At 41.3% G+C, this 20,832-nt stretch overlaps 1 protein-coding gene across 9 annotated transcripts in view; it reads right to left on the reverse strand.

Annotated features, from left to right (window-relative positions):
* AGRN (agrin) overlaps positions 1 to 20,832 on the reverse strand; it is a 3,161,231-nt gene that overhangs the window by 13,887 nt on the left and 3,126,512 nt on the right. For all 9 annotated transcript variants that reach the window (XM_044063089.1, XM_044063082.1, XM_044063083.1 and 6 more), the window contains 2 exons: positions 19,128 to 19,352; positions 5,508 to 5,611 (listed from right to left, as the gene is read on the reverse strand). In XM_044063089.1, the coding sequence (XP_043919024.1) occupies positions 5,508 to 5,611; positions 19,128 to 19,352 (329 nt within the window). The remainder of the gene's footprint in view (positions 1 to 5,507; positions 5,612 to 19,127; positions 19,353 to 20,832) is intronic.

Below are 20,832 nucleotides of genomic sequence, written 5' to 3' on the forward strand. Positions count from 1 at the left end.
CTGCTTTACCAGGGATGTCTACACCTCTCCCCTCCAGGCTTTTGAATATTATCTAAAACATTGTCTTCCCCCATAGTGCCTTTTTAGGCATTGCCAAACTGAAAGTACTTCCGACAGTAAATCAAAACCAAGAAAATCTACAGGTATTACTATTCAATGCTAGAAGTCTAAACAAAAAACTCCACTCCCTGGAAGCTCTCTTTACCCGAGAGAATACTGATGTCTGTGCGGTCACTGAGACATGGTTTAAAGCCATGGACAGCACACCAACAGTGCAAGGTTATAATGCCTTCCACACATTTAGGCAAGCTTCTTCCCAGGCAGGAACTAAAGGTGGAGGTGTCTCTATTTACCTCAAAAATAAATATACTTCAAGGCTGATAAAACAGGCAATGCACTTGAGCTGCTCCATGTTCAAATCACCATAGGTACAATTCAATACCACTCCCTTGCAAGCTATAGGTCCCCCTCTATGACCCAGGAAACCCATACCATGTATTTAAACGTATTAGACACACTTACCATCCAACCCAATACCATATTCAAGGGTGACTTTAATTACCCCACTATTAACTGGGAATCATGTATGACACCAAATGCACAAACACAGAGATTCCTGGATTTTGTAAACACAAATTCCCTGGACCAGATAGTCAATAAACCAATCAGAGCTACAACCATACTGGATCTGATCCTCACTAATGTAGGAGACTTCTGCACACCCCCTACTGTAATGTCTTCCCTGGTAAGGTCAGATAACAAAATGGTCTCCTTTGAAGTAAAAATAAAACCTCGACCCCCAGCTAAATATGGATTATTCAGGAACTATTCTAAGGCTAACCTCCTGCTATTACCTGGCAAAATTTCAAGCCCCCATAAACCTTGAGAGCACTGCTGTCTATGCAGAACTGTTTCAGAAACCCTGTACAGGCATGTTAACAGCTGCATAGAGGCAGTTGTACCCACCAGGAAAAAATGCAGAACTAACTCAAAAAACAAGCCCCCCTGGTGGAATCACAAAATCAATTGGCTGTATAACAGGAGTAAGAAAATCATGGCAAAAATTAGGAGGTGTAGTACTGAACAGGACAAGACCACTCTCAGCAAACTAAACAAACAACACAGAGGATAAATAAAGTCTACCAAAGCTAAATTTGAGGTATGTTTAGCCTCCCTGGCCAAGGGCAACCACAAAGCATTATTTAGCTATGTCCACAACCTCAAAGGCAGTACACAACTGTGTGCAAAGCTCATTGTAAATGGACCCACCTATACTGAGCCAGAAGATATAGCAAGCCTCCAAGCTAATAAATTCAGCTCCAACCTTACTGCTGTTTCCTCTCAACCTTCCCTCGGGAAATTTCATCAAATATACCTTTTCCTACTATCAATAGGGAACAGGTCCATAATGCTCTCTCTAAGACCAACAACACTACATCAATAGGCCCAGACAATATCCCAGGATGCCTTCTAAATAGCATGGAACATGACCTATCAGGGCCTCTGGAATTACTACTTAACTTTATCCTCCAAACAGGCTTTGTGCATCATGAATGGAGAAAGGCAACATTCATCCCTCTGCACAAAGGTGGGCCATCTACAGACCCTGGAAACTACAGACCCATAAGTCTCTCTAGTCTTGCATGTAAAGCCATGGAAAGAATTATCATGGCGATGATCAACAGAGATATAGTAAACCTCCAGACACTGGACCCAACCCAGTTTGGTTTCGTAAAGGGCAGATCATGCCTACTCAACCTGATGGACTTCTTTGAGAAGGTTACCAATGCAATGGATGAGGGCAAAATCATTCACACTGCCTACCTTCACCTGGCCAAGGCATATGACACAATACCCCACTCGGGCATTGTTGACAAACTCAAGAGGTTAGGTACAACCCCATATGCCACTCAGTGGATAGCCAACTGGCTCACAGACAGGACCCATAAAGTTAAAATTGGGGAGACCACCTCTACAAAGAGGCTAGTCACAAGTGGATTTCCTCAGGGATCAGTTTTTAGGCCACTCCTTTTTGGCATTTACTTCTCAGAAGTCAAGGCCAATGTCAGTGGTCTCTGGCTGACTAAATTTACAGATGATTGCAAATTAGAAGCTGTCATTGAATCTCACACTGATACAAATGTTCTCCAGGAGGGGATGACACAGACAAGCAACTGGCGTCAGAGTCATGGACTAAAACTAAATGCCAAGAAATGCATAATAGCATCCTTTGGGAAGTCATCCATCCCTGGTAACTATCACATTGACAACACACCCCTTAGAGATGACCCAGCAGTGAGGGACTTAGGAGCACACATACATAGTAATCTAGCCTTTGACCATCACGTGTCTACAGTAGTGAGGAAATCATTTTATGTTGCACAGCTTATAAACAAAGGTATGGCATCTATGCCTAAGGAAGTCATTGTTCCACTGTATTTGGCAGTTATCAGACCTATCATTGAGTACAATGTCCCCTTTGGTATGTACCTAACCAGGCATATCCAACAAAGAGAACATCCACAGAGGTTCCTCACAAAAAGAGAACAGGGCGTAAGTAAAATACCATATTGCAGACCGCCTCAAAGCCCTAACCCTGTATTCTGTCTCCTACAGGCTTTTGACGTGAGATCTATGCCTGGCATACAGGACATTGTTTGACCCCAGTCTGATGGACCTACTGCATATCCACAAAACAAACAGCACCAGAATTACCCATTCTAAAGACTTAAACCTTGCCTGTGATATAAATAGGATCTGCTGGAGAGATAGGTATGATAGGTATGTATCACAGAGACTACCCTGTCTATGGAACAGACTCCCCATCTATGTGAAGCAGAGTTCCTCCCTAACCCAATTTTAACTTTTAACTATATAACAACTAGTACCTGTATGTTAGTGGTCTAGTAATCTCTTGCAGCCTATCTCCCTGGGACTCTACTGAAAATGGACACTAATCCAGTTAGACTATCCCGGTCAACAAATGTAATATAAAATAAATAAAAATAAATAAATAAAATAAAGTGCAACTTGGACAATTGGATGGGAAATCGGAAATTAATTTCTGGTTTGGCACCTATGTCTCTAATGGACACAGGTAACCTGTAAACGGTTCACCTCCCAGGGCCATGCTTACACTTATCAAGGGTATAAGAACTTGTCAGAGATTTAGGGTGCATGGCTAGGCTTAAAAAGGTCCTTGAGTCATTAGCCTATTAAACACCTATGAATCTATGAATATAAAAAATGTTGGGTAATTGCTCACCATCACTTAGCAATCCAAAAATCCTATTAAGTGAAGTAGTTTTCAACAAACTGCTCAGAATCTTAAAGAAAAGGGTCAGTCTACAATGTACCAGGACAGACCTTGTTGTCACAAATCAGGAACTCTTTGCAGACTATATGCCTATAACAACACGGCCCCCAGTGCATTTTAAATTACATAGCAATTTTATAGGTTCATAGATTAGTACTAGACTAACTGCCCTTGTGGGCCATTTTAAGCCTAGCCGATTACCCCATGTGAGAATCAAACCCTGTACCTTGTGTCTGTAAGGTAAATACCTTAACCGTTATGCCAACCTCCCACACCATAATTTGAATAGTTATAAATGTATTACTTTCTGTATTTACTAGAGGAAGCATTTGTGAATGAATGAGACAGGCAACTGCAGCTTTACTTCTGCGTCATTGTTGTGGTTTAACTCTTTCTACATGGCCTCAGATTCTAGTACCTGAATACATCTTCTGTGTGTTTCTCTGTAATAATTGGTGACTGCTGTAGTATCCAGCTAGTTAAAAACACAGCCATGTGTGGTTGTAACAAAATATCACTGGCACATAACTTTGCATGTCACACCTCTTTCTTAAAAAGCAAGAAGGTAAAATCCCAAAGATGAAAATGGACTACTCCCTGACACCTCTAAATCCAACCGTATTTGTTTTTAAGCTTAGATTATTGTATAACTTATTAAATAAAACACGGTGAATGTTGATTTTGTGAAACCGTACTCATACCTCAGAGTTAGTCATTCTCTGAGCACAATAAAAAAGGAACTTAGAGGGGGCAGTGGACTCTGACACACTAACTTGTTTTTATACATACATATAGTAAGCTCCAGAGAGCACTTCTGTTTCGCCTGTATTTACAATATGTAATAAATGACATAATACTATATATCAGCATTCATAATCTTGGAAAATAATTGGTTGCAGATTTCAAAGTACTTTTAGACTGCAATCTGTTTCAAACAAAAAAAGAGTGCTGTCAGATGACTAACAATTCTAAAACAGCTCCAGTGAATACGTGAATGTGCAAACTATTCTGTAAGATGTACTGTAAAATCACTGCTAATGATGCAGGCAGAAAGTTCTTCCTAAGCACTGATTCCATGTTAGCTGCAAGACGAATGTCTTAATGTCCTGCATTATAATGTAGAGGCAGTACAAAATTGCCTCACTGCACAGATGGTGTTAACTGCAATGCTTACAACGTGATGTTTACACAATTATAAAGTAATTAGGCAATTGCCAAGTTGTCAAATTAACTGTACTCATCCCTTATTAGACCCATTATAGAGTACAACGCCCCGTTTGGTATGTACCTCGCAAGACATCTGCAACAACTGGAAAGGTTGCAGAAACACCTCACTAAAAGAATCACAGGCCTAAAGCAGATGCCCTATGCTGACTGTCTAAAAAAACTCCAGCTATACTCTGTGGCATATCATCTACTCATAGGCGATCTCTGCTTAACATACAAGGCCATGTCAAACCCTGAGCTGGTGGACATGCTCCACTTAAAGAAATCCCAATCCCTCAGAGCCAAAGAAATCCCAATCCCTCAGATTCACACGCTCCAGAGATCTAAACCTTATCATTACAATGAACAAAACATGCTGGAGGGATAGGTTCCTGACCCAGAGACTCCCCATACTCTGGAATAGACTGCCCATACATGTCAAGCAGAGTGCCTCCTTGGCCCTCTTCAAAAGGAACCTTGGCGATTGGATGGGAGATAGGAAATTCACCCCAGGGATCATGTCAGTCGCCCTGCTAGAAAAGGGTCCAAGGAAGTAAATACTGTGGGAAGAAATATCCAGGGAATTGTTATGGCTAGGCTTGTATAGGCCCTAGGGCCGATAGCCTAGTACCAACCTATGAACATTACAATTGTTTAGGAAGTTACCATTAACCCTAACTAGCAGCTTCTTGCCCAGTGATAAAATTACACAAAACGTGCATTATAATTAATAGACTAGACTGGGAGAAGTATTGGTAAAACTTCTATGGCAGTGGGGAGTTTTTAAAATGGCTTTTTTAAAAAATACTACTTGCTAAAGAAAATTTTACCTTTTCAACAAAGATGCATGAGAACGCAATTTTGCTGAAAAGCACAATTTTCAAAATTTGCCTGTGATTCCAAAGCCCTGATGCACTTGGATGGTTAAAAATTCTGGAAATAGAAAAAAACATGTTTACATATTTTAGGTATAACTAAGACTTACCAAGCCATAGTGCTCCATCTGTATCAAGCTGTGTAGCCCGTAGCGGGGATGACCCAGTGACTGGAGCTTCATTTCCAACCTGGAGAGAGCCATCTCTGTGGATCCTAGTTTAAAATGGAAAAAAAAAATGGATTATTACCAAAGCAAGAAATTGCATACAGTTAGACACAGGTAGTTACTAGGTATGCAATCCAGGAAATCATTACACAGCTTAGATCAAATTCCAAATTGCCCAAAGCATTGTCTGGTTAAGCAACTTTCTCAGGATCACACAGTGGGCAAATAAAGGCGGAAAGATGATTGGTAAAGGAACTAGCTTATTAACAAGTCAGAGATTTAGTCCTCTGAATTGCCACTTGACTGTTGTTAAAAGCTTTCTCCCACTTCCATAACAGAGGGTGGTTTTGGACCATCGATCTCTGTTTTGAACTCAGAACAATTCCACTGCACCACCACCAAAAAAAAAACAAAAAAACCCTGTCATCCCCCATCATCTTGAGGTAAACTGTGATCTTTTTTTCTTGAGTAGTTCGGTTACAATTTGTCTTCAAGGTGTGTTATTTTGCTTCACTATATAAAATTTAGTTTTGTTGCAGTATAGCAGTGCAAAGGCGGTGCAGGACCGTGTCTTGTTTTTCACTTGGACGGTGTTTTTTTCCTGAAAGTTGTGCAACCAATTACTCTGTAATGTATAAGTAAGAAGAGTGTAGGGCATAAGCCCTGCACTGAGGCTTGAACCCTCAAAATAGTGTTTCTGTGCTTTTTTTTGCAATGAATGAGGCTGCAGCCCCCACACCACCCTCTACTTATATATACCATCTCCGACATTGCACTACAGTAGAGAAAAGGGCGAATTTCTATATGTTGGCCAAGTGACTTCTTGCCCTGGGAAAAAACATTTGCTGATGTGAACATTCGACGAAGGGCCATTCTATGACGTAGGTTTGATGAACAGCCATTCAAGGTAAGTAAATTTCTATAAGTTGATATAGACCCAACAGGAGTATAGTGATTCCCCCAATGAATTACTTGCTTTAGTAGTGCTTATTAGAAATGTAAGACGAGAATGGAGGTTCCTTGTGCAGGTGTAGGGCAATAATATGTTTTTTTAGTACAGGGCATTGTTCAGGACAATGTAGCAGTTTGTATGCCATAACTAGCTGAGAGTAGGTTATGCAGTTGTAGAGCTTTAGCCAGATTAGCTGCTTTAAGGCTTGGCAGTGGTGAGCTCAGTGTGCAGTGCTGGTACCACATTTAGCTACTTTGTTGTAACAAGAGGTTACTTTGGATTTTAGTGTACAGCACAGGTGGATAAGGACAGGTAAGGCATGTAAGAGGGTTGGAAGCAAATAGGATGAAGCTAGGATTTTTTTTGCTGGGTCTGTAAAGTATTGTTTTGCCTGTAAAGGGAGCCAAGTTTCTGGTGGGTCTTTTTAATTGCTTGAAAAATATGTCGATCAAATTTAAGACTGTCATCTATTACAATACCCAATAATTTAGTCTGCCGTACTACCTCAATTTTTAGTATTACGTGTAGGTGTAACCAAGAAAGATTGGTTTTGTTGGAATTAAAGTTTTGGGGTGAAGAGCATCAGTTTTGTTTTATTGTGGTGAAGGAGTGGGTTTGAATTTTTCAATCAGGTTTTGATAGAAGAGAAAAAAAATGTTGATTGATTTCTTGTAGTCTGGATATTGCAGGGGCTGTACATATCAAAGTCAAATCCTCTGCATATTGTACTATATTTGTTTGGTGTATGGCAGTGTGAAGCTTGTTTACAAAAGTAGTAACAAGAAGGGGTCCTAGTATAGAGCCCTGAGGGACACCTATGGTAACTGAAGAGAGGAAGAGAAGTTCAGTTGCTATTTAACGTCTTGTTACCTTCCAGACAGATAACTAACTAATCATGTAAACAGGAAATGATAGAGACCTATAAATGAGAATTCAGCAAGTAAATGGTGTGATACAGTGTCAAAAGCTTTGGCTAAGTCTAGGAACACAGCTGACATTAGGTTACCAATGTTCCTATGCTGGTTTATAGTGTTGGTGAAGTGCAGTTTATAGTGTTGGTGGTTGTGGTGTGGTGGGGTATGAAACCATGCTATTTTTCAAACAGCAGATTACTTGAATATAGGTGATGTAGAAACTGAGGAAGAATACATTTTCAAGCATTTTTGAAAGGGGGAGAGAGCTGAAATGGGCTTGTAGTTGTTAAACTTTGTAGTCACACCACCTTTGTCTAAAGGTATAATAATGGATTTTTTCTGGATGGAAGGAATGTATTTTTCAGATATAAATCTATATTTATCAATATAGAAACTGGAAACGCAATTGCATCTGCAGCCATTTTAAAGTATTCTGGGGATGGGTGGTTGGTCAGCAGCTGGGGTGGTTGTTTTTTAGCCTAGGTAGGAGGTTTTTAATGGTGGAGGTAAGTGCTGGGCTGAAGTCAAATAGGTAAGGATGTTAAGCAGAGGCTGCTGGTACTTAGAGGGTATGGAACTCTTAATGTTTGTGAGTGACAATATAGTCTGTATAAAATACTTGTTAAAATGTGTTAGAACTGAGTCAGTAATGTCGGATGTAGGAGATGAGGTGGTAATTTGGCCTGGATACAAACATTTGTTTATGGATGTCCAGAAGAGTTTTGGGTTGTTTTGACGTTTATTTTGGAGGATGTTATAATATGTTTGCTTGTCATGGTCTACTTGGCATTTAGTCCTATTCCTTAATTGCCTGAAAAGTTAAAATATATTTTGTGTTCTATTTTTACGCCATTCTTTCCAGGCTTTGTCATATTGTAGCATCAAGTTCTTAGTTTCTTTAGTTAGACATGGTGCAGGATTGGATTTGACCCTTTTATTACGTACTGGGACAAGGTTACTGACAATTCTTATGAATAGCTCACTGAAGTATGAGCAGAGATTAAGGGTATCAATTTTAGTATTTTCCAGGATTATTCTCTTAAGGTTTTGATAAAAGTGTGTTTGTCAAAGTTTTTGAGTTATGATCTTGGTTGTAAATTATATGTTTATTTTGGATATTGTAACTTCTGACAGTGTAAGTGGGTTGATAGTCACATAAGCTGTCTGGAAGGCTACCAGCTGCCCTGATTTGCTGGGTCTAATAATAAGACTCCAGTCTAAGTTTGATTGCCCGCCAGTGTTTTGTGGACTCTAATAACTGATGTAATTAACTGTGTAAAGCCATACAGGTTTATGGAATCTGATGTGGTGTTGCTTTTGATAAGCTGCCAGTCTTTCTTTAGGTCTCCCAGTATTACTGTTTCATGTTGTATATGGTGGGACATCCATTATAGGATATTTTCCACAGTGGAAATGTTTGTACCTTGTAGGATATACATAGGTTCATAGGTTCATAGGTTCATACTAGGCTATCTGCCTGAGGGCATTTACAAGCCTAGCCCATCGTTTTGTGGCTTACGCCACCCCTTTAGTATGTGGAACTATACCTATTATTTTGCTGTGCCTCTGTCGAGCAGTGACACTGAGGTAATCCCTGGGGTATATCTGCGATCTCCCATCCATTGGTCAAGATTTCTCTTGAACAAGGCCAGCGAGGTGCTCTGCCTCACATGTACCGGGATTTTGTTCCACAGCATAGGGAGTCTTTGGGTGATGAATCTATCCCTCCAGCACGTCCTATTAATAGCCGTGTCGAGGTTTAAGTCTCCCGCTCTTGTGGCTCTGATGGATCTAGATTTTTTGAGGTGAAGCATATTCATCAAATCTGGGTTTGACATGGCCTTGTATGTTAGGCAAAGGTCACCTCTGAGCAAGCGGTGCGACTGAATAGAGCTGGAGTTCTTTCAGTCGGGCAGCATAGGACAGATTTTTGAGACCCTTTATCCTTTTGGTGAGGAACTTTTGTGGCCTCTCCAGCTGCTGCAAGTGTCGGGTCAGATACATCCCGAATGGGGCATTGTACTCAATCATTGGTCTGATGAGTGATGAGTAAAGGGAGACTATGACCTCCCTTGATCTAGATGAGAATCCCTTCATGATAAGGTGGGCAATGTAGAAGGTCTTCCTAACTACTTTAGCTACATGGGTGTCGAATGACAGACTACTATCAACCTGGGTCCCCAAGTCCCTGATAACTTCTTCTGTACTCAGTGGATTGCCACCTATTTGGTAGCTAGGGGTAACCTTGTTTTTCCCAAAGGGTATGACTATGCATTTTTTGGCATTTAACTTCAGGCCGTGGCTCTGGCACCAGTTATCCGTTTCTGTGAGACCCTTCTGAAGGATATCTGTGTCAGATGTGTTTTCTACTATGGCCCAGTTTGCAGTCATCTGCAAACTTTGTCAGCCATAACCCTCCTGTGTTTGCTTGTACTTGGAAAAGTAGATGCCAAACAAGAGTGGGCCCAGGACTGAGCCCTGTGGGACACCACTTGTGACAGGCTTTGAGTCTGACATGGCGCCAGCAATTCTGACCCTGTGGGTTCTGTCACTCAGCCAGTTTGCAACCCATCTTGTGATGTATGGGTTAACATTTAAGCTGATGAGTTTTTCAATGATACCCGAGTGGGGTATTGTATCGAAGGCCTTAGCCAGATCGAGGTAGGCTGTATGGACTGCCTTTCCTCGTCAATGGCTTTGGTGACTGTTTGAAGAAGTCAACCAAGTTTAAAAGGCATGATCTGCCTTTGACAAAGCCAAACTGGGTTGGATCCAAAGTCTGCAAATTCCCTATGTCTTTATTTATGAGGTCCATTATGATCCTCTCCATGGCTTTGCAGATAAGGCTTGTCAAGCTAATGGGCCGGTAATTTCCAGGGTCGGTGGTGGCACCGCCTTTGTGAAGTGGGACCACAGTTGCAGTGCGCCACTCCTGGAGTGCGTATCCAGAGGTAAGACTTTGATTAAACAGCTGTCCTAGCTGTGGGTTTAATTCCTCATTGAGTTCATGGAGCACACAGCCGGGGAAACCATCAGGTCCCATGGATGCTGTGTTTTTTGCTTTGGAGAGAGCAGTTCTCACTTGGGCGCTGGAGATTTTTGGGGGGCTGCAATCGTTTGGTATAGATATCTCTCCTTTTGGGGGGGGGAGAAGTTTGCACTGAACCTGTCAGCCAGTATGTTGGCAATGTCTGTAGGATCAGTAATCTTCACATCATTTTGAACTAGTTCTGAGCATATCTGGGAGTTTCCTCCTAGGTTTCTAACATAGCTAAAGAAGGCCTTATGATTGTCTTTTGAGTCATTAGCTATTTTTCTCTCGAAATTAGCTTTGGATGATTTTATGAGAGCTCTTAGTTTTTTACTTATAGTGATCAAGGGTGTCTTACCTTTTAAGGATTTTGCTCTATCTTGTAGTAGCTTCCTCCTTTTATTGTAGAGTTTGTTTATGGCTGGGGTCCACCAGACTGGACGCTTGCCTTTGGTACTAAGAGTCTTTGTTTTGTTTGGGATTGCCTTATCCATGCAGTCCTGCAGGTGCTGGTAGAAGGTGTTTGTAAGTGATACATTGCTGCTAAACAAAGTGTTTTCCTAGATTTTCAGATGTAATGTAAGTAGTTCTGCATTATTATGTATCTGGGATACAGGGCATTGTCACAGCCCACTCTGATGGACCTCCTGCATATCCACAAAACAAACAGCTCTAGAATTACCCATTCTAAAGACTTAAACCTTGCCTGTGATATAAACAGGACCTGCTGGAGAGATAGGTATGTATCCCAGAGACTACCCTGTCTTTGGAACAGGCTCCCTATCCATGTGAACTTGGACAATTGGATGGGAAACCAGAAATTCATCCCTGGTTTGGCACCTATGCTCTAATGCAAACAGGTAACCTGTAAATGGCTCATGTCTCAGGTCCATGCTTACACTTATCAAGGGAATCTGAACTTGTTAGAGATTTGGGATACATGGCTAGGCTTAAAAAGACCCTTGTGGTTGTTAGCCTAGCAAACACCTATGAACATATTAAACTGTGGTATCTTCTGTACTGATAGCCTGGTGTGACAGTAACAATTTGGCCTTATATGTAAGCAGGACCAAATAATTAATACTGGATTTCAGGAGGACTCAGGAGATACATCAGCTTCTGGAAGTTAAGGGGGGAGGGGGGGGTAGTGGAAAGAATCAAAAACACCAAGTTCCTGATGGTGCACATCTCAGATGACCTATCCTAGTCAACTTACATTAGCCACACAGTGAAGAAGGCACAACAATGTCTGCACTTCCTGTGGAAACTGAGGAAGGCAAACCTGTCTCAGTCCATCCTCAAAGCCTTCTACAAGGGGACCATCGACAGCATCCTCTCAAATAACATTATAGTATGGTATGGTAACTGCAACGCATCTGACTGCAAGGCTCTCCTGAGGGTAGTTAGGACAGCAGAAAAAGTCATTGGTTTCTCACTCCCATCCATGGATGATCTGCATGAGACTCGGTGCATGGGAAGGGCTAGTAAGATAATTAACGATTCCACTCACCCTGCCCATGGCATGTACTTCCACCTTTCCTCAGGCAGGTGGTGTCGCAGCTTACACTACAAACCATCTAGATTGAACAGGAGCTTCTTCCCTCTGTCCATAAGGTTGTTGAAGTTGAATGCCAGGCATGACAGTGAATAATTAGATCAATATGCCACTTTCTATGAAGTATCACCTATAGTAATCACTCTGGCAAATTGCTTCAATAACTGGCACAGTTAGTCTGATTTCTTATGCTGTTACTTCCTGAAAGTGCAACAGTCAGGAGTGGGTCACTGTTCCATACATGTGCAACATGAACATCAGAATATATCATACTACAAATGATGAAGTGCAATATTCTAAGCAATCACTATGTGAAATAACAGTCTTGCAATACCTACTAGTATAATACTGTCTAATGTCTTCCTGTCCAATTGTGGTAATTTATTCTGTTATTAATATTTTAAGATCGACAATAAAGTTTACTTTGACTTTTGACTTTGACATATGCAGTTATATTTAGGGAATTCTTGTAGATGATGTGTCCCTAGCCTGGAACAAATTTCCCTTAAACATACGTTCCATTATACACCCTTTAAACTTTAAAAAGGAGCTCAAACTTCATGTACTAAATGACAAAACCTGCCTCTGCATTAATTCAACTTAACCCCTCAACCCAGCTGGAGTTTTAGCTTCCTCATCCTTTGTACGTAGTAAACTATTTCTAGTTCACTAGCTACCCAATGCATATAATTGAATGTTTTCTGAAATTTCATGCTGTTGTTGATCTTTTATCATTTGTGGATATACCCCATTGCAAAATTGTAAACTATGTAATTGCTTTTCTTAATTTTAAAAGTTTTGTTTTTCTTTTATCTACTGTTAATAGGGTTGCCACCTTTTCAAATGGCCAAAGTGAGACATTTTCGAGACACACATCAGATTTTACAGGCAGACACATACCCACGGTCAGTACAAAGGATAGAACTTAACTTTTTTTCCTAAATAAAAGCTTATTCTTGTAGCAGTTTAGTTGCTTATTCTGTTTCTTGTAACATTTAGGTATTTTAGATACAGAAATAACTACTTTATACAACTATTACATAAAATATGGGACATAATTATGTCCTACAATCTCAGGACATTTGCCATTTTTAATATTTTTTGTCAGGGCACAACTGCCCAAAGAGGGACTGCCCCTCACAAAGTGGGACAGGTGGTAACCCTAACTGTTAATTTTACTGTATGTAACCGGAGCTTTTCTCCTCGGGTCTCCACTGAAAATGGGCCTTTGGCCCAGTTGGACCAACCCAGTTAACAAATGTCAATAAATAAATAAAATATATAATGATGGCTATTCCATCTACCTGCTTATTTGCCCTTTCAAGACTAATTATATTGAAACCTGGTGGGGTCATTTCATTGTCCTTCATGTCTTTTTTCAGACATGTTTCTGCAGCTATGATTATAACTGGGAATATATGTCAATACAAGTATGTATGGCCTAGATTTTATTGCATATGCTTCTAACATCAGTATTTAAAGAAGGCTGAAAATGGGGGACGAGAGAGAGGAAAAGAGAATTGTACATTTAATACTGTGTTGTACTATGGATTTTTCGCTGTTGTGTGGGGCCAGAGTTTGCGTGAATGTCTCCAGTGATTTTTTGGGTGGAAATTTTATGGAGGAAAGTATGCAGCCAAATGCATTTGTGCTTTAGTCTTACTGGATTTTGTATGGTAACATACTTAGATTTAAGATACCTGTAACTGAAAAAATCTATGAAGCTTTGCTGGTACAGTGTGGGTGCTGTGGAGATTGATACACTTGTGATACACTTGATAACTGTGGGTGTAGTGAGTACAGGTTTGTAACAGTATTACTTCATTTAACACTTATCAACTGGGAAAGTCAGACTTGGAATAAGCCAACTTTCATCAGAGGCCTGAGAAAAAGCACTCCAAACGCATGTCTTTTGTAATGCGGAAGGAAACGGGAGCACCTGGAGGAAACCCAGACGAATGCAGGGAGGACATGCAGTCTCTCATCAGAAGGCACCTCGGCTGAGAATTGAACTGGAGAACCTCTTGCTGTGAGCTGACAATGCAAACCACTGCACCACTGTGCGATTCAGTTAATGATATTTATTACGGAGCTATGGTAGTTGATAAAGCGTGCTAATATGCCTAATTAATCGTAGGCACTAAACAGCCTATAATTGCAAAGTACCTTGCTAAGGCAAGGGAAAACAGCTCCTGTAGTTTTCAAAAAAATGCACCAAACCAGGCATAGCCAAGGGTCAGCTTCCAGTGATTTCTCCTGTCCACCTGGTGAATCTGGGCATACTGGGGCAATGCAGCAATTGCCTCATGTACACAGACAACCCTCTCCTCCTACCACCCAACACTACAACCTGTGAGAGATGCACTTACATAGCCAAACTGGAAGCAAGCTCTCTCCACCCAAGATTGTACTAGACAGACAAGAGGAGAAAGTTAACACCCACACTATACCTCAAGCAACACATACCCTTCTAAACCCACACCACCAACACCCACACATAGCAACATTAAATCCACATATGCAGAGGCCCTTAACTGTAACCTGCCCAAGCAACAAGGACCTCCAAAGCTGAAATGCAAACAAACACCAATCACAACCAAAGTGTCACATAGCTCACAACACCAGTGTGCCACCCAGCAACAGCCCCTACGGCAAGACAACATACCTAACACTTTAGTCATAGGTGACTCTATAGTCAGGCACACTGATGTCCCACTCACCAGGCTGAACAAGGAGAAAATTACAGTCAGCTGCCTGTCGGGTGCCAGGATCCGCCACATAACGCATGCACTCAAGTCACTCCACAACAAGTACAAAAATGACTCTGTCATTGTCCATGTTGGAGTGAATGACTTGAGATGTACCTCACTGGATTACATGACAAGAGACATAGAAGAGCTCTTGGATCATGTGGCCCAGGCAGGTATGACCCTAGCCCTGAGTAGCATCCTGTCTTCGCCCAGAATGATACCACAATATAAGGACAAAATGATTGACTTCAATAATTGGCTAAGCTTCTGGTGTCATTCAAAGGGGATCCAGTATCTGTCTGCCTTGGATGACGTGATCGACAGACCACGATGCTTTGCCAGAGATGGTCTGCACCTGTCGCCCCTGGGATTCAGGTTACTGGCTAAGGCCCTTGCCACCCCTATAGTGCCTTTTTTAGGCAAAGTTTAAAGGACAAAACCATCACTGTAACAGGTACAAGCATGCAAATTCTGAAGGTAATGCTACTCAATGCTAGATGTTTAAACCTCAAAATGCACTCTCTCGAGGCACTCCTAAAAATGGAGAATATTGATACCTGTGCAGTAACTGAGACCTGGTTCAAGGCTCCAGAGAGCACTCCTACAATGCCAGGCTACAACTCTTACCACACTTTTCGGCCACCAAACCAGGACCGAAACACTAAAGGTGGAGGAATGTCCAGTTTCACCAAGGATATTCACACCACCAGGCTAGCTGCCCAACACAATGCGTCTGAAATTCTCCAGGTGCAACTAACACTAGGTAAGACTGCAATCCAAATTGTAGCTTGCTACAGATCCCCACCATGCCCCAAGATTCTCATTACACCTTTCTAAATATACTGGAAAATATTAAGATACAACCAAACACCCTAATATTGGGTGATTTCAACTACCCTGCTATTAACTGGGAAAACTACTCATGTACCAACACCTTTGCCCAACGGTTCTTGGAATTCATAAATTCCAATGCCCTGGATCAACTAATCCATAGTCCCCCACCAGGGGCTCCAATATCCTAGACCTGGTCATTACCAACATGGGAAATCAATGCTCCACACCTATGGTCACCGCCTCGTTGGTCAGGTCTGACCATAAGCTAATCACCCTTAATATCCACATCCCACCCCCACCCCCACCCCCCAGTACGGAAAGGCAACTTCATGCTACTCAAGTCAGAAGTGACAAACTTCATGACAGCCATGCAGACGGGAGCTGAAAGTTTGACTGCTGAATCCTGCACTAAGGCACTGTACGAGCACATCCACTCATGCATATATTGTGCCATCCCAAATAGAACCAAGATGCTCTCCTCCAAAAAAAGGAAGCCAATCTGGTGGTTCCCCTGCCATAAACAAACTTTACAACAAAAGGAAGAAACTGTTGCAGAAAAGAGGAAAATCCCAGGATGCAAAAAACTCCCTTACCAGCCTCAGTAAGAAGTTGAGATCCCTCATAAAATCCTCTAAAGCTAGTTATGAAAATAAAATTGCGAAAGATTCCAAAGACAACCACAAGGTATTCTATAACTATGTCAAGAATCTAAATGGCAATGCTCAGATCGGCTCTGAGCTACAACAGAATGGCATTAAATATACTGATCCCAGGGATATTGCCAAAATCCTAGCAGATCAATTCAGTGCCAACTTCATCCCCTTCTCACCCCTTAAACGGCCCATCTCAATACAGGAAGATTGCCAAATTCTGGTAATAACGGCACCACAGGTAAAAAAGACACACTCTCCAAAGCTAAGAATACAGCATCCATGGGACCAGATGACATCCCAGGCTGTGTATTACATGAACTACAAAATGAACTGGCACCTCACCTAAGTGTCATGTTTAATCATAGTCTCACCTCAGGCTTCCTGGCGTACAGCTACAGTTATCCCACTCCACAAGGGGGGATCCACCTTGGATCCCGGGAATTACCGCCCCATCAGTCTGATGAGCCTGATCGGCAAGGCCATGGAATGTATTATCATGGAACTTATAAACAAAGACATTGGCAACCTTCAAACACTGGACCCCACCCAGTTTGGGTTTGTGAAGGGCCGATCTTGTCTCCTGAATCTGACTGACTTCTTCGAATCGGTCTCCAGAACCGTGGATGAGGGTAAGGCAGTCCACACTACCTATCTGGACCTCACCAAGGCCTCTGACACCATCCCCCACTCTGGAATCATAGATAGACTTACTAAGCTGGGCAATAATCCCTACATCACTCGATGGGTTGCCAACTGGCTTACTGACAGACACACACTGTAAAAGTAGCCGATTCCAAATCCAGCTCCAGACAAGTGACAAGTGGAGTACCTCAGGGTTCAGTCCTGGGACCGCTCTTGTTTGGCATCTACTTCTCTGAAGTACAAGCCAACACTAAGGGACTCTGGCTAACAAAGTTTGCAGCTGACTGCAAACTGGGAGCCATTACTGAATCCCCAAATAATGTGGATACTCTACAAAAGGGCCTTACAGAAACAAATGTTTGGTGCCAGAGCCATGGGCTCAAGCTCAATGCCAAGAAATGTATAGTTATCCCCTTTGGGAAAAACATGCACCCATGAATTACCACATAGGTGGCAGTACACAAAACACTGAAAGTGTGATAAGAGACTTAGGGACACAGGTGGACATTGGTCTCACCTTCGATAACCACATCGTCACAAGAGTCAGGAAATCCTTCTATGTGGCACACCTTATAACTACGGGATTTTCATCCAGAAAAAAGGAGGTCATTGTCCCACTGTACTCATCCCTCATTAGACCCATTATAGAATACAATGCCCCATTTGGTATGTACCTCTCAAGACATCTGCAACAACTGGAAAGACCGCAGAAATACCTCACTAAAAGAATCACAGGCCTAAAGCAGATGCCCTAAGCTGACCACCTTAAAAAACTCCAGCTATACTCTGTGGCACATCGTCTACTCAGAGGCGATCTCTGCTTAACATACAAGGCCATGTCAAACCCAGAGCTGTTGGACATGCTACACTTAAAGAAATCCCAATCCCACAGAGCCACACGCTTCAGGGACCTAAACCTTGTCATCATAATAAAACATGCTGAAGGGATAGGTTCCTGACCCAGAGCCTCCCCAGACTCTGGAATAGACTGCCCATACATGTCAAGAAGAGTGCCTCTTTGGCCCTCTTCAAAAGGAACCTTGATGATTGGATAGGAGAAAGGAAATTCATCCCAGGGTTCATGTCAGTTGCCCTGCTAGACCGGGGTCTAGGGAAGTAAATAGTGTGGGAAGAAATAGCCAGGGAATTGTTATGGCTAGGCTTGTATAGGCCCTAGGGTCGATAGTACCAACCTATGAACAACTTTTTTCTAGCAAATAAACTAGACTGAAGTAAAGATGGAGGAGGGGCTACTACACAAGTGTTCCCCTGTCAGTCATAATGAATGCAGTACCAAAAGCGGGGGGAAGATCAATGGTAACATTGAATTTTGTAAAAGCTCTTCCTCCTCTGAATATCTCCTGCTGTGGTAAAGCCTTCCAAACAAAGTAATATACCAATTATACAATATGAAGAAAAATAAATAAATAAACAAACAGAAGGAAAGGATGGACCACTCAAGACTAAGAATCACTGCAGCAATAATAAAACGGCTTCAAACAGTAATATTCCAGTAATACATGGACTGCACATTACATCACTTCAACACATATATAGATAGACAGATGGATTAAACAGCTAGATAAAATAACTACATGCTTTTTGTTTTTTTAATACACATGCATACATTCACACATATATGCACACTCATAAAGAACTGTAGCAAGCTTATCTGGTACCCTGTACAGATCCTCAGAATGGAACCCCCTTAACTCAGAAGCTCTCTTCTTATTTTCTGTGCTCTTGCAACTGTAGTAGGTTGTTAAAACTGTAACAAGCAGCTTGCAACAATTATCAACACACCCTCTGATTTCACATTAACTTCTTCAGTACATCAGCTCACCTTCCTCTGCTGAAAATGGGTACATTACAACCCAGTCAGACTTTCCCGGTAAACAAATATCAAATAAATAAAGTAAATCAGTGCCAGTACTGTACTCCTATACCACCAGCACCTGCTGATTGTGCTGCCTGGCAGCTTGCTCCAGGGCACTTACCCCCCTTTGCCCCCACCCTAGTTACGACTCTGCTCATTTCCAGTGTTAAAGGTAAAGCAGCGTCAAAGAACCTGCAGCTCCCTTTTTACAGTGAAGTGCTGGTACTCTGATCATCTTTGCTTTTCGTTTCCGTTCAACGTTCTAATCTGAAAGTGAGAAAGTGTCTTCTTATTCACCCCACTCTTCTGAAAAAAGCAAAATATACATCATTGCTGTGGCAGTAAACAAATCTTACCTGTGCGCTTTAATCTGAATCCACTGGTTTGTGTTGACTGGCACTGTAGAACGGAGAATCACTGGCTTAGATCCAAGGTCGTACGTCATCTGCACATACCCATCCACTATTGCCAAAGCAATGTAGTCAGACTTCACTGCACTTTTCCCACTCCAAAGAATCAAGCCCTGCGTTGCTTCTGTCTTGATACTTAGTTCAAAGTGGTTCACCTGAAGGGCCTTTTGACTAAGTGAAGAACATAAAAAGTAACCTGTAAATAAATTATCCACTTGGAAAGCAACAGATCATGTCCTCCAAAGTGACACCAATGAGTGCTTACTCCTGCAATTAATGGCAGACTTTAAAGTAAAAAGAAACTAATGCCTCTGTGACATTCAGCACCATTAACCTTATGACATTCTCTGCAAGACAGTATGTTAATTATTTATCACTTTGGATGGGAATACATTAACATGCAATAAAACATACCTTCCAGATCTGTGTTTTTCTCGTTACATCTTTTATTCCATCCTTTCAAGGTTTCTTTTCTTTTTTTTTACTTTTAGATTATACACTTGTCTTGTAAACTATAGTATTTTTTATGGAAAAGGAGTAACTTTTTTCATTTCAGCTGAGAATTGCAACTAGAATGTCAGTATAAGGGTAATTCCATATTTTATTAATAAAATAAGTAGGTTCCTATTAAACCAACTGTTAAATGTGCATCCAGATTTCTTCCTCAATGTTACTTGCAGCTGTGCTTCAAAAATATGTGTTCCTGACTCTACACCATACTAGAGGAAATCCTACTAGAATATACAAATAAATCATTTTGTTAACAATTAACAGTTAAATACTCTTTTCCAGGGAAGATCTATGGAGGTGTAAAGTAAATGTGTGAGAACACGGACCATAAAAATAAATGTTTGACCAGTGGCATCACTGCTATATCATGATCCCTTATCCACAATTAGATATAAGTGAAAAATGTACCTTTCTGCTAACTTTCAGAACTTATCAGAAATCCTCAGAGATAAGGTGGACTTCTCTGCTAGCCCCTAACATCAGCATGATGTACAAGAAATGGATGCATGATATCATAGTCGAACTGCAGCAGTTCGAGTATAACACAGGTGAGGGATTTACCTCTTTCTCCACATTTGTACGACTGTGAAGTTAGCATGTTTAAGTTTAAGTTAGTTAGTATATTTAATTTCGGGGTTTTGAGGTCTGAAGCCCTCCACATAAAAAATCAAACTTTGTGGACATTTTAGGTGATCATAAATGCAATGCATTTGTTTTATCTGTGATCACTTTATTTTGATTTTTTTGTAGATGAAAGTGATTGCAGATGAACCTGTTTGACATATTTACTGCCGTGAAAGTCCTGTTCAACATATTTACTGTTGATCAAAGTTCATCTGTAATCTAAAGACACATGTGCGCGTGCACATGCACACACACACGCACACACACACACACACACACACACACACACACACACACACACACACACACACACACACACACACACACACACACACACACACACACACACACACGCATAGGATCCTAAGTTTTGATCACTGTTTTAATGGTGAAAAAATGGTACAACTGATCAAAAATCACCTGTACCAACGTTTTTGAGTGAGATCATGGTACAGTGTTGTTTGCAAAATTTGTCTCTTCCCCATTATAGTGTGATCTTAAAACTGATATATATATA

Source organism: Protopterus annectens, chromosome 2.part1, assembly GCF_019279795.1.
Source record: "Protopterus annectens isolate FY-2018-M chromosome 2.part1, PAN1.0, whole genome shotgun sequence".
NCBI classification, from domain to species: Eukaryota; Metazoa; Chordata; order Ceratodontiformes; family Protopteridae; genus Protopterus; species Protopterus annectens.